Below are 14,494 nucleotides of genomic sequence, written 5' to 3' on the forward strand. Positions count from 1 at the left end.
CAGTTCATTGTGAAGTTTTTCAAGTCATTGTCTGGCTTCCCTGTGCAATTCTGTCAAGATTCCAGATAACATGCCCAGAAAGCCAGAACCCTCCTGTGCTAGGTGGGTACAGCAGAAAAATCTGAGATAACTCAGATTTCAGCATCTTGAAGTGAAGGTTTATATTCATCTCTAGTCGTGTGGCTTTAAGATATGGAAGACAAAAAAAAATAAATTCCAACTAGGAGAATTACATTAAGCCTATTTGTAATGGAGATGAAATTATAAAATGTGTCCACAGGGGCCCATCATAAAGCAAGTGAGAAGATACTCAATGCCCTGGGGAAGAAGGATGGCTCAAGGAAGGCCATTTGGGATGTCAGATTAATGGAATGAAAGAAAATACCCATCATTCTAGGCCAAGTGGGCAATCTTCTATCTCTGTATCCATTAATGACCAATGATCTACCACCATGCCAATTTTATGTTTTTTTGTTTTTGTTTTGTTTGCAAAGAGTTTCATTTCTTGCTTTGCTAAACAGACCAGGGCAATGAGGCCTGCAGTGAATCATATTCAGCCAAGCTGGGCTTCTACATTCTGACCTGCCAAAGAAGTCTGCATAAAAAGATCATTTTATAAGCCAAGAGACAACCAAAGACTAACTGTTGATTTTCCACACATGCCTGGCAACAGCAGGAAAGCAACAGCATTATTTCTGCCTCTTGTTCAAAGGAACCGGAACCATTTCCAACCACAGGAATAAGCAACTTCTTACAGAGACACCATATAGTCTCAGAAGGAAGGTGCCTGCCATCTAATTAGTGAGGCAGTGGAGAAAAAAAAAAAAAATCTAATTATGGTACTTTGATTTGTTCTTGGCATGACTTGGAAACTACTTAAAGAAAATCTGGACGTTTCAGGACAGAACTGTAGCCCTTTGAACAGTTCCTTCTGAGGCAGGGTCAAGCCAAAAGAGTTAGGAACCGCTGGTTATTTGGCACTTCTGATTTTCTAGCAAGTGCCTGGGACTAAAACCACACTGACCAAAAATTCAGACTAACTCTTATATTTCAATAGAAGAAAAACTATTCATTAGGACATAGTCTCAGAATATTAAATTTATGATTTGTTTCAAGATCTAAGCATTTTTTAATATTAGAGACAATGTGGTGGAGGAACTAAGTCCCTTGAGAATAAAAACATGTCTTCATCTGTGGATCCCCAGCTCCAGACATTGTGTCTAGCACATGGTAGGGGATCCATGTAATTCTTTACAGAGTAGACATACCATTCCAGAAAAATTTAAATCCTAGGTCAGTTAAATATTCCCCTTGGGTTAAATAATCTCAGAATTTATTTGCAGACCAAGATCTTAAAGTTATATACATCAAAGCTCCACATCGACCTGGATCTGGCTCACAGCCCTCTGTGTCAAGACCAGGTCAGTCCCGCTTCCATGCACTGCTGATGGGATTGCAGATGGATCTGGCCTTCAGGGAGGAATTTTCAGCAAGATCAAAATTACAAACGGATGTCTGATGTCACCCGTCAATTTTGTTTCTAGGAATTTATCCTACAGATAGATTCCTAAGCATGCAAAATGACAGAAGCACAAAATCATTTAATTTACTGTAGCAACAGTCTGTAAATAACCCTAAAATCCATTGATAAAAAAGCAGTTAAATAAATCAAGGTCACATGAAGGCATGCTATGTAGGCATAAAAACAACAATGAAGAATACTTCTGATGCCAACGTGGAGCAGTCTCCAAGGAACATTAGGTACAAGAATGTGTGCTGCGCTACCACCTGTATCAAAAAGAGGAAAAGCACTTCCAGAATGGTACAGCAAGGATCGCCGAACACCCGTTCCTCCATAAAAGCAACAAGAACACTGGCAACAGCCGTCAAAATCAACTTTTCAGAACTCTGGAAATTAACCAGACTTGTAAGAACTCTAACAGCAAGGGCATTTATGCAAGAAAAATAACTGATAATCCCAGTAAGAACAAGTTTTGTGACATGTTAATGTGACCTAGTTCTCCCCCCTTTCTCCCCAGAGCTGCAGTTTTGAAACTAAGAGCCCTGTAAGAGTAGCCTCTGGAGAGAGATCAGGATCGAAACTCCCCAAAAAGCCCCATCCCCAGAAAACAGTCTGACCTGCATGGCTACTCCCCAGAAAAGACCATTCTCGGGGCTTTTTCCTTGACCCAAGTCAGGGCTTGCTCATGAGAAAAGCCCTATTCCCAGATGTTTATCAAGAACAATCAACAGCAAGTGTTTAATCTGCCAAATACCTGAGGGAGTGCTACCAGTTGGGGAAGAGGCTGGCCAAAACACTCAAAAGGAAATCTGGGAATAAGATGTCTGTAAGGCATTTTGAAATGGTCCCTTATATTCATAGGGATTTAGAAGGCCACGCACACAGGAAAAACCTGAGAAGGCTTCAGTTCTCAATTTTGGCTGACTTTGAGCATTGAAGGTGTGCCCAACACACACGTGTACACACACACACACACAAACCCTAAGCAAAAGGTGAGAGACTTACTGATTCAATGCATTGAACAAAATCTCTGCCCTGTCATTAGCTGACAACCTAACCAAGCAGAAACTTGAATGGCCAGCCCCACATAACAAAGAATACAGACTTTACAGATTTAGTCCAGGAGAGTCACTCAATAAACAGCAACAATAGGGGCCCTTGGGTGGCTCAGTCGGATGAGCAGCCAACTCCTGATTTTGTCTCAGGTCATGAATTCTTGGTTCATGAATTCAAGTCCGGCATTAGGCTTTGCACTGTCTGTGCAGAGCCTGCTTGGGATTCTCTCTCCCTCTTTCTGCCTGCCCGCCTCAAAATAAATAAATAAACATTAAAAAAATAACACCAAAAACAGCAACAACCAAAACGGGGGAGAGTTGGGGAACTGATTTCCAGAGTTGCCACATTATAGTATTTGAAATGTTCAGCCTCCCAACAAAAAATTAGAAGACATGCAAAGAAAGAGGAAAGCATGGCCCATACGGATGGTGTTATTTCTTCTGGGAAATCTTCCCTGGCCCCCAAGTCCAAGCTAGGAACCCTGTTCTGGGCTCCCGTGGTGCGTTAAACTACCCCAGTCAGAGGCCCATCCTTCTAAGCTAGGCTATAATTGCCTGATTGCTCATCATGGCCTCTCTCCCACTGGGCTCTATCGGGGAGGGACTGCATCTGGTTCTTCAGCACCATACCTCCTGCAGCAAGCCCAAGTAGCATGGCAGAGTATCTGCTAAGCAGTGAATGCACAATTCATGATCGATTCTAGTGCCACTAAAAAACTCAACAGAGAAAGACCAGACATTTCCTTCCACCTTTTTCCAAGGGGGCATTTAAAAATTCTGATGCTTGTAAAGGGCACTTTAGTGCTATAGATCCCAAAGAAATGAGTGGCTTGAGCTTGAAGACTGGGAAACCTTTGACCAGTTTAGCAAAATTTCCTGCTATCTTACAGAAAAACACTCTGCCTCCTGTAATGGAGAAGTGTTGTACCTGCGGGAGGTGGAGGGGCCCCGGTGGTGGTCAGTGCCGGACTCCTTCACAAGGTTTCCTTTGCAGCAAATAACCCTTAATTTATCCTGGTATGAGGACGCCAGGTAAATCGCTCCTGAGGAAATTGCAGGGCCCAAGTAGCGTGGGTTCGGGATTTCCAAATACGCTCGGGCAGGGGTCCTGTGGAGTTCCAGATAAGAGTTTACATTCAGGTTATCTCCGTTGCTAGATGGAATGGAAAGAAACACACACTTGGCCCCAAGCCCCAACCCCAACCGCCGAGGTTTTCAAAGTCTGAAAGGGCAATGCTTACCCCAGAGAAGAGCGTGCCTGGATCTCAATTACTTCTAGTGAGTTGAAGTGGGTCACAAACAGATAGGGTTCTCTGTAGGCTGCATGGCCACCACAGAAGAGCATGGGCAAGGAAGGGTTAAAAGAGAAACTCAAAACCAGGCACCTTGGACCTAGCAGTCCCACGTAAAGGGATTTATCCTACACATACATCCATGTGCCAACATAATGAGGCATGTTCAAGTATACGCATTGCCATGTTTTCAGAGCAGACGATGGGAACCAACTCAAGGGGACATTATAGGGGGTCAGTTAAATTGTGGTACATCTATGGAATTCTGCATAGCTGTAAAACCTGCAGGAAGCTCTCTATGTACTGATACATAAAAAAAACCTGAAGTGTACAATTTTACTTAGTGTGAAAAGCAAGATTCAGAATGTGTAAAGTGTGTCACCATACTGATTTAAACAAAAAGCATTTTTAAAGTGTGTTGGGGGGTAGATAAGAATATATTTTCTTATGCGTCTGTATTTGCACAAAGCACTGGAAGGATAAGAAACGCAAAGAAGTATTTTTTCCCCCTTTGGGGGAGAGGGAATGGAGAATTAGGGAGACAGGTTATTTGGGTGAGGCTTTTCATTGTATACCTTTTTAAAGTGTTTCATTGTATATGTTTTCAAAAAACATTAAAGATTGGGTTCATAGATAATTAAATATTTCTGGCCTTAATACTATATATCTATATCATAGTGTCACTGAAACTCTAGGATATGATGAGATCTTTTTCTGTCTTAAAAGTAAAGGAGATTATCACTACCATTCCTTTCAGTAAACTAGGACTTTGGTATTAGACTGTTAGTCGTGCCTCCTGGTACTCAGGCCCTGGTGGATAGAGCCTCCTTCCCTTGAATCTAGGCTGACCCTGTGGCTGCTTTAACCAGTAGGATGTGGTGGTAGCAAGAAGGCCTGCCAGCTCTCACTTCTGCACTCTTGGAAAAAGCCCACGTGGAGAGGAACTGAGACCTCCAGCCACCAGCCCAAGCTGAGTTCCCAACAATTATACCAATTGCCTGCCATTTTGTGAGGCCATTTTGGACTTCCTACTTATCCCAGTGCCCCCACTGGAACCACATGAAGCAGAACTATCCAGTCCAGCCTCAGCATCTTAGGCAATGACAAGTTGTTGTTGTCTTGTCCGTAACAAGTTTTGGAACTTGTTATGCAGCAATAGATAAACCAAATAGCCTCGACAGGTATTTCAACCGTAACGGCATTTCAGAACATTCACACAGACATGTATGTACATATTTGCACGTAGGTGTGTGCTTATGCTTTGACCCAGCAGCTCCACTTTGAGGGCTTATGAGCAGCAGGTACTATTTGACAAGTGTGCAAAGATCAGTGCAAGATGTTCATCATAGCAATGTTTATACTTACAGAAAGAATGAGCATGATCTACCTGCTCTGCCTAATCAGAACTGATTAAACTGACAGGTGTTCAGCTATGCCATGGGATACTCTGCAGCCTTTGAAATGATTTAAATTCACAGGCAATGCTCTCCTTTCTGTCATGAGAGCCTAACAGATATTTCACAAGGCCAGTGGCCTTGGCTTACGCGGTTCTTCATCAGAATCTTTGCCCTGAACACTTCTTCAGGTGACTCTCACCTGTGGTGCTTGGTGTCTAATGTAATCCATAAGCATAGTGCTTAACCCAAAAAGGAGACCACCTGCAATTTTTTCCTAGGACACCAGCTGCTGGCAGAACAGAGCCCTCCATACCTTGCATCACTTACCAAAGGCCAAAGGTAAGCGACTCCACTTGAGATCATCTGTGCGGCTACGTCTTCCATAAGAATCCACGAACACCCCAAATTCTGCAAGGAGTTGGAGCCCGGGGCATCAGCACAGACAGAGGCATCAGTATCAACGACACATACTTTGATAGAAGAATAAGGGATTGAACCCAGGGGACCACCAGCCAGATTTAACTGGATCATTAAAACCTGAAGACCTTTGCTGAGTCACATCTCTCAGAGATGTGTTAAAGGAAAGTGGAAGAGACAGAAAATAAGAGGCAAAAGGAGGAGGAAAAGGAGAAAGAGAGACCCAGACACAAGGAGGAACAGACAGAAAGACCCAGAGATAGGAAGAAGGGGGGAAATGAAAAAGAATGAAGAGAAACATCACAAGAAAATGCAAGAAAGAAGGAAGGGAAAAAAGAGAAAGGAAAGGGAGAGAAAGAAGGGGCAGAGAAGGAAAGAAGTGGCTGCTCTCAGGAGAGAATATGAGAGAGCTGGACCAGGCAAGGGTGCTGGTAGGGTCTGGGGCTCCTGGCGTCTGCGAGCCATCAGACCAGTGGCGGGCGGGAAGCCCTGACTCACCGTGGAAGCAGAGCAGGTACTCCTCCCGCTGCCCTGCGCCGTTCACCTGCACGATTGAGACAGGGAAACTGTTGGAAGAGGAGGCAAACACAGCAGGCGCCAAGGAATGGTCATTCTTATCCAGGAATTCTGTAAAGTCAGGCGAGAAGCGGGGCTTCAGGAATGAGCTAGTGTTGGTGGCAAGGCTGGAGCAGAGTGCGGGCTGGGGGGAGGACTTGGGCCCTACCCTCAAGCGTGTACTGCTTCATGTCAATTTCGTAGAATTTATTGGTTCCAATAAGGATACTGTAATTGGTGAAGTGGATGCAGCTGCAGGGCTCTGAGGTCTCTATCTCCTGAGACAGAGGGTAGAAGAAAATGATGTGAGTTAACACAGGGCAGCCCCATTTCCACTGCTATTCCATTTCCGCCTCAACTAACCACGCCTTGGAGACGGTCACCTCTGGACTTATTCACGTTCTCAGCCACACAAAGCACACTCCATCCTTTCATGTCCCCCACAAGGGCTGATAATCCCTTTGCTACCTCTGAGTTCTTTGCAACCCCAGACCAAGAAAATAAGGTCAAATGGCAGCCAAAGAGTCAGAAACACCATTTCAATGAAAAGGTTGCAAAAACAGATCTTTAAAAATACAAATTCTTATCTGAGGAAAAGAACTGGAGAAAACAGGGTTAGAGGGAGTGGTTTTAAGCTTCCTTCTTTTGGTAAGCTAAGTTTCTAACGTGAACCTGTATCACCTATATGATTATTCTCATCATCATTGTTGTCATCTCCATTAGTGATGGGCTTTCTAATTACTTCCACTTGTTTTCAGGCCAGTCCTAATAGTAAAAAAAACCTAGGCATGCTTATTCAAAACGGTAGCCAAGAATTACAGGGAAGCAATGATTTCTGAGAAATCTCCTAAAGCTAACAGTTCAAGCTCACAATCCACACTATCATCACTGAATATTTCTGATCACCTGCTAAGTACGAGGAAACTTTTAGGCAGCATGACACAGTGAAATGGCAGGGAAAAATCAAACTTCAGTTTTGGTCTCAACTTTGTAACAGGATCTCAAGCCAGCCTCAATTGTCTAACCTGAAGATTGAGGATTACCACCCCTGCATTTCAGAACTGTTGTGGAAAGTATATAATAACCAGCTCAGTTTCTGGATGGTGGACGAACAGCCCACCCAGGATGAAACTATTTCCCTAACACAGAATGACCTCTATGTATGTTCACCCATCAGTCATTTCACTTCTGAGACTAATCGTGAAGACACCTGAAATAAAGCAGGCTTACTACAGGTGGCGCTTTCCTAGCCTAGGGACAACGGCCAGTCTCAGGAAATGAGGCAAATGATCCAATGTGCACCTTGTCCACACGGCAGTCACCATCACCACCACTCTGCTCCAAGGACAATCAGCTCCCTAATTACACATCAGAACACAGCTAGCACTGGCTTCTCCAAAGGTTAAACAAAGAAACTTCTAGGATCTGACATAAATTCTGATAAGTGCCACCAGAGACTGCTAGCTTCTCAGAGAGATGTCCTTCCTTTTTTATGCTAATTGAAACGAAGTGTCTCTTCCATCAGCCAGCTTCCTTCCTCCTGTAACAAAGGGCTGAATTCACTGGGCAGGCTAGAGAGGCCGTTCACAAACAGAAGGAAAATGAGAGGGAAAAGGGCAGCCACTCAAGGCTCTGAAGCTTCCTCCAGGTGTGTCTGTCTCTTTCTCCCTCTCCCCCTACCTAGAGATCACCAAAGCTGAAGGGACCTGGCACACACTGTTCCCTGAGACGGCACGCTTTCCACATCAATTGGTGGGGACAGCAGGACAGGTGAGGCCCAGGACTTACTTTCCGAATGCAGTACTTGCTGAGGTTTTCATTGTAGCGGAGAATGATGACTTTGCTGGGCATGGCTGCACAGATGCAGAGCCCGTTCTCAATCTGAAAAGCAATCAGGGAAACAGAAAAAGAGTGTCAGTCGTGTGTACACTGGCTCCAGAGCAAAACTAGGAATATAACATCAATTTTTTTTTAATGTTTATTCATTTTTTGAGAGAGAAAGAGAGTGTGAGCAGGGGAGGGGCAAAGACAGAGGGAGACAGAATCTGAAGCAGGCTCCAGGCTCTGAGCTGTCAGCACAAAACCCGATATGGGGCTCGAACTCCCGAACCAGGAGATCATGACCTGAGCCGAAGTTGGACGCTTGACTGAGTGAACCTACTCAGACACCCCTAAAAAACTTTTTTTAAATAAAAAGAAAAGAATTGATAAAACTGACAGAGCACACGGTGTTTTACCTTGCTCAGTCCCTGTCTGAAAATCCTGGGCCCATCTAGCAATGTCGTTTATCAGCCCCTTAAGATTCCTCTAAGAAACCTTTTCAAATCAACACCTTTCTAGGCCAGCCATTCTCCTACTTTATATTCTGCCCCCCCCCTTTTTTTATTGCCACAATTAATCACAACCATCATATAAGTGACTAAGAAAAGAATTCCAGAGACCAAAAGTCCTCAAGAATAGTGACTAAGGTCAAGGCCCCTTCAGGAGGTTCCTAGAGTCAACCATAGCCCTCCCCCACTGGTCCTCCGTTCCTCAGCACAGAACTCTCTGAAGGCTCAGTCAGGGACACAGGATGTGTTGGGTAAATGCTGACTCAGTGGCTAAACAACAGATTCCCATTGAGCCATTTTCTGAGAAGGGAAAGTCAGTGGTTGTCAACAGGATGACTCCAGTGGCCTCAGGCAGCCTGCAAATGCTTGATTCAGATTTCATTAAAGTTAGACATGTTCATGTGTAGGCACCCACAAATACTCTTAATTTTTTCAATAAAAAAAGTTTCCCTAAAGAAGCAGGGAAGAAAATAAATGTATTTATGCACCAAAATCAATATGCTGTTAGCTACCAAACAATTAACCTGAGTTATCGTGAACTGACTTTATGTTCTATAAATGTCATAAATCAGAATTTGCTAATTTCTAGTAATAAAACATTTTTCATCCAGTCCAGGAGTGGGGATCCATGTCAGATTAAAAAAAAAAAAGAGACCCTGTCCTACACACACTGACACAGATATACACACACGTACACATTCTAAGCATGGATCTTCCTTTCAGTTTTGTTAAATTCTCATTTTTCTCTCTGACATTTCCTTTAGATTCAAAGCCTGTGCAAATTTCATGGCTACACAAATTCCTTCATGTGTCTAAAGGAAGCAACAGAAATTTAGCCCAGTTAGAAGACATACAATTTTCAAGGTCAAATTGGTAAGCTGCCTCAAAAGGAGGGAAGAGCCGATTTCAAGAACATTCTGCCAGCTGAGGCCCTGAGGAGAGCCTACCTTGCCAGCAGCAAACAAGTGACAGCCCTTCACGGCTTCAAAAACGTTGGGTGAGATGTCGGGCTGGGCGGGAAGGTGAGCCTGCGCCAGGGACTGCTTCACTTTCTTCACGTCAACAAGGCACAGAGCTCGCTCTTCTCCTGAAGGGAAAAGGAAGAGCTTCACGGTCAGTGTGAGGCAGGGAAGCAAAGGTGTGGGATGGCAGTTCTACTTCTCTTCACAAACATCCACGCGGGGCCATGCAGGTCAACAGAGTTTTCCAGACACTCCTGTGTACACAGCTTAGGTCCAAGTTTCAGATCTAAAATGAAAACATCTGGCCTCTTGGTCAAGATTCTGGGATGAAAAAAAAAATTCTGCCGACATAAAATCAGAATGTGAACTGTACTTTCAAACATGATCCCCATCAAAGTGAAGATGAGGACGGGTTAGGAACAGAGGGGACGTTTTATGAAATGACAGGCTTGGACCGTTCTGATAGGTCAGTGTCATGGAGGACCAAAGGAAGGCCAAGGATGCATTCCAGATTAAAGGAGACTAATGGGACACTACTAAATGTAGTGCACAATCTGGGACTGGATCACAAACCAAGGGGGAAAATACCAGAAGGGACGTTATTGGAGCCGCAGGTAAATTCTAACTATGAGCAGTGTGTCAGACAACTGCATTCCAACGAGGGATAAATATCCTGAATCCAAAAACGGTGCCACGTGAAACGATTCTGTGTGATACTATGACAGTAGACCCATGCCACTACACGTTTGTCCAAACCCACCAAGAGTGAACCCTCACGGACACTCTGGACCCTGGCTGATGATGTGTCACTGCAAGTTCATTAGTTATGTCCAATGTCCCACTCCAGTCGGGGATGCTGATAGTGGGGGTGGAGGGATACTGGAACTTTCTGTCCTTTAAGCTCAATTTCACTGTGAACCTAAAACGCTTCTAAAGAATAAAGTCAAGTAGGAAGGGAGGAAGGGAGGAAGGTAGGGATGGAGAGAAAGGAAGGGAGGGAGGGAGGGAGGGAGGGAGGGAGGGAGGGAAGGAAAGAAGGAAAGGAAGGAAGGCAAGCAAGCAGAAAAACAAAAGAGGCAAAGAGAGTAAGTGTTGAGAGCCAGTTCCTGACTGTATTATTTCAGCCACGCCTAAAACAAGACCTGACTGTGGATGTTTTTGAACATTGAGCCAGCAAATTACTGTTTTCCATTAAAAAAAAAAATAGTACTGCCAATAAAGAGAGAAAAAATTTTTTGCCATGGTTATGTGAGACAATGCCCATGTTCGTAGGTGATACGGTGAAGAATTTGGGGTCACAGCTGCAAGGGACTCTCAGACAGCTCAAAAGTTAGTGTGTGTGCGTGCACGCATGTACATTTGTATAGGAAGAGAGAGAAAATATGGCAAAATGTTAACCAGTGAACAGATGAAGGGTTTCTGAGGGTCACGCAGAAATAAGAGGCAACATGCTAACAGGCAGGCTCTCAGAAGGCCATGGCTCAAGGTGGCATTGACCTCGCCACGACGCCGGCATCAAAGGGTCTGATGTTACCAGGACTCTGAGGCTCCTACTCGTCCCCTGGCTTAATGGTGAAGTGTTCTCTGGGGGTGTCAGACTGTACTGCACTGGCCACCATGGGAATAAATCTGGGCAGAGAGCGCCATCAGCTTGGGCACCAGCAGGGACACAGGGGAAAGAGCCGCTTCTGCTCCCACCTGCCTGCAGGAGGGCCTGCCTTTGTGTTTCGCAAGCGTGACACTGGCTTTCAGATAGTTTCCCTCGACAGTGAAGAGAAAGCGCCATGTCCTTGGCCTACCACCTGCTATCATGAGTAGCTTCTCCAGGTCCTTGATGATATAAATTTGGAAGACTGCTCCGATTCCTGGGACATGGGTGAGGGAGTTTTTCAAGACATTCAGAGCGTAGAGCCCTTCCTCAGTGCCTACCAACACCACCTGCAAGGAGAGAAGGTCACAAGCACAACATAAGCATGATCACATCCCGGGGACAACCCCATCAAGGAAGAGCCCTTTCTTTCTTGACTGCAGGGGGCGGCTACTGCCAGTGTCCAGAGAACAGTGCTACCTGGTCGCTGAAGGGCAGTGTGCAGTTCATGTCTAGACGGTCATCACCTTCCAGTTTCAGCAGGGAGTTTCCAAGCAATTTCTTTTCGTATTGGAACAAATGTAAAAAAGAAGGAAAGAAAGGAAAAGAAAAAAACAAGGACATGGTAAGATGGAACTGTTCATGACCAAACCATCCAGAGAGATGAAAGCAAGAACAGAGAGAAGTTTGGTGCCAGGAAGGAAGGTTATGCCTGAAAATGCCAGAAACACACATTTGGTCTTGGCTTGCCCCCTATTTTGATCTGAGCTCAGAAGGCAAAACACGAATGTTACTGCTTATCTCTGGGGTGGTTGTTAATTAGCATCAAAGTAATGCCTCAGCTTGATGCAGAAATAAAATAGCTGTAGAGACATTTTCTGTGGTAGGAAATAAGCTGAGGCTAAAGAGATTCCACCTGCAAAGGGTTAATAAGCCACATGGAAGGCTCCTGCCCCTCCAGGCTGCAGCAAAAGTACAAAGCACAGTGTCAGCACCAAAGAAGCAAGCTTCTGAATCTCTTTACCTGAACCCACGCAGGCAGAAGCTCGTAGGAAATACAGTCACGGTCCTATTGTACACATATTAACATGGATTTCAATAACAGGCTCACACAGGTAACCACAAAATAAGTCATCAAAACACTGGTCCACCCGGTGAGCAAAGCTCCGATCAGGAGGCTCATGGTTAAGAAGTTCACCGTTGTGAACCGTGCAGGTGCTTACTAGGAGCCCAGTGTTTGGTCTTTGGTGGAGAAAACACCAATGAGCAAGGAGCCCTGTTTATATCTTGGAAGTTTCCAGGAGGAGTGATGCCAATCAAGGCACACCTACAGTTCCAACATCTTAAGGGTAAGTAGGATTCCAAACCTGCCTACAGAAGAGCAGTTCGTGTGGAAGGTACGAGAAGGTTATGAAAAGCCTTCCCGAAGTTGGCATGGCTGTCGGCAGACTTTTGTGCTGCTCCACAGCCAAGCGCTTGCAAATAAACTCATCAGAGTAAACGAGAAAGAGGATTTCCATATGAGTACATTTGCTGCCGTGACCAAGATCAATCGCTGCCCCAAGAGCTGGCTAACGGCACTGACTGCCTCATTCTAAAGGGCCGCAGGGGGAGGGTGTGTGACACCAGACAGACCGCGTACAGCCTGTATCTCAGTGACACAAGAGTCTCAGTCATGACAGTCTCGGCCATCACTCCCCTGGAGAGGCGGCAAGAGGGCCCCCACCACTCAGGTCAGTTCCCAAGTCAGCCCACTTTACAAAGACAGACTCCAGCTCCTGCCTCCATACTCACAGCATCAGCTTCTGCTTTTTCCCTAGAAACTCTCCCACCTGCGACCACAGACTCTAAGGCGGTGACCCAGCGCTGTTTGTCGGGGAAGCTGGGAGCCAGCAAGTAGAGCGTTCTCCCGGGCCAGCAGGTGGTGTGTGGGTGAGACTCCATCTTCAGTATGTAGGGGACATCTAGGGGATGGGACAGAGAGCAGGGGTCCGCTGTGGATTCCTCTCACTCTTGGGAGGGATGGCCCTGAGGTGTCAGACATCGCCCAGGCATGCAAGTCCTAGACCCCACTATAAAGGGGGAGCCAAGGAGGGCGCCCCCTCCTCCCCCTGCTGATTCATCCAGCCCAGTGCCCGCCCCCACTCTCACCTCCCCACCCCACCCCCTGCCGTGGGTTCTCCGGCTTCCGCTCACCTGCTTTGGCTGTATTTGCAAGCTCAGAAGCACCAACGGCGCCATGAATAGATACATCCCCGTCGGGAAGGCACAGCTCAAATTCTTCCACCGGCCTCTGTCCAGCTTGGTGCAAAGAGGAAGGGCAGAGAGAAAACCAAAAGAACAGGAACAAGAACGAGGGGAGAAGAGAGGAAGAAAGAAACAGAGACAGAGAGAAAGAGAGAGACAAGGCAAGAGAGACAGAGTATGCGTGGAAAGAGAGGCGCACGAGAACAAAGGAGGAGGGAAAAAGGTGTGCAGAGAAGGCGGAGAGGGAAGATAAAAACAAAATAAAGTGTGTCAGATGAGTAGCACAGTCAAATTTCTGCTGACGATGCGGATTTATGGGCTAGTTGACTGAGGCAGAAGTTCTCTGAAGGTGTATTAGCAGGTAGGATCTTCAGGGCAGCACCCTGCAGGTTCCTCAGAGGGGAGACCTATAGACGTGAGTATCGTACCAATAACCTTTAGCGAAGTCATTTGGTTTTTAATTTTCAAAAATGGAAAATCGTAGAAGGCTTGCAACGCAGTTGGAAAAACAAAGCCTTCACGCCAAGACTGGGAGACCTGGGTCAACCACGTGCAATGAAATTCCCCCTGAATTCTTAATTTACCTTCTCTGGCTTCGCTGTCATAAATGAGGACTTTAGATCCCTCCAGGACAATGTACTTCCTGTCCCAGCCTTGCTGTCCTCGTTTGTTATTCCTGGGGGTATAGGGATGGATAAGAACAAAGGTTTAGACTCAGGAGGGAAGGAGGGAGGGGGAATCCTAGCCACGACGCTTCCCTAGGAAACCTCAGGAATGGAAGTGCCCTGTGCCGTCCATGTATCAGGGGAGGCAGAGTTTCCTTCTCCCCTTGTGGGTTCTGTGGCTGGCCTAGGCATTCCACTGGTATCAGACAGACGAACAAGAGATAAGCATATGGTTTTTATTTTATGTGTGTGTACCTGGGAATCTCCATAAGAAAATAAAGACCCAAAAAGCAGATAGGCCTAGTGTTTGTATGCTAGCTTGAACAAAGAGTAGTGGTTATGAAAAAGCAACTAAAATGTATGGGGAGGCTAAAGGAAGATAAGGTGTTACTTTAACAAGGCTTATCTGCAGAGTTTTGTCTACAAGCCTTGCCTCCCTGCTTCTGGTGAGAATATTTCTTTCC

The 14,494-nt window shown here is 45.6% G+C and overlaps 1 protein-coding gene across 10 annotated transcripts in view; it reads right to left on the bottom strand.

The window, feature by feature from the left end:
• Window positions 1-14,494, bottom strand: part of CIT (citron rho-interacting serine/threonine kinase) — a 162,515-nt gene that overhangs the window by 5,384 nt on the left and 142,637 nt on the right. For all 10 annotated transcript variants that reach the window (XM_042963234.1, XM_015542629.2, XM_015542628.2 and 7 more), the window contains 12 exons: window positions 13,950-14,041; window positions 13,315-13,419; window positions 12,913-13,082; window positions 11,599-11,679; window positions 11,333-11,468; window positions 9,516-9,655; window positions 8,027-8,119; window positions 6,408-6,516; window positions 6,182-6,310; window positions 5,594-5,674; window positions 3,819-3,897; window positions 3,506-3,685 (listed from right to left, as the gene is read on the bottom strand). In XM_042963234.1, coding sequence (XP_042819168.1) covers window positions 3,506-3,685; window positions 3,819-3,897; window positions 5,594-5,674; window positions 6,182-6,310; window positions 6,408-6,516; window positions 8,027-8,119; window positions 9,516-9,655; window positions 11,333-11,468; window positions 11,599-11,679; window positions 12,913-13,082; window positions 13,315-13,419; window positions 13,950-14,041 — 1,395 coding nt within the window. The remainder of the gene's footprint in view (window positions 1-3,505; window positions 3,686-3,818; window positions 3,898-5,593; window positions 5,675-6,181; window positions 6,311-6,407; window positions 6,517-8,026; window positions 8,120-9,515; window positions 9,656-11,332; window positions 11,469-11,598; window positions 11,680-12,912; window positions 13,083-13,314; window positions 13,420-13,949; window positions 14,042-14,494) is intronic.

The sequence above is a fragment of the Panthera tigris genome, chromosome D3 (genome assembly GCF_018350195.1).
Source record: "Panthera tigris isolate Pti1 chromosome D3, P.tigris_Pti1_mat1.1, whole genome shotgun sequence".
NCBI classification, from domain to species: domain Eukaryota; kingdom Metazoa; phylum Chordata; class Mammalia; order Carnivora; family Felidae; genus Panthera; species Panthera tigris.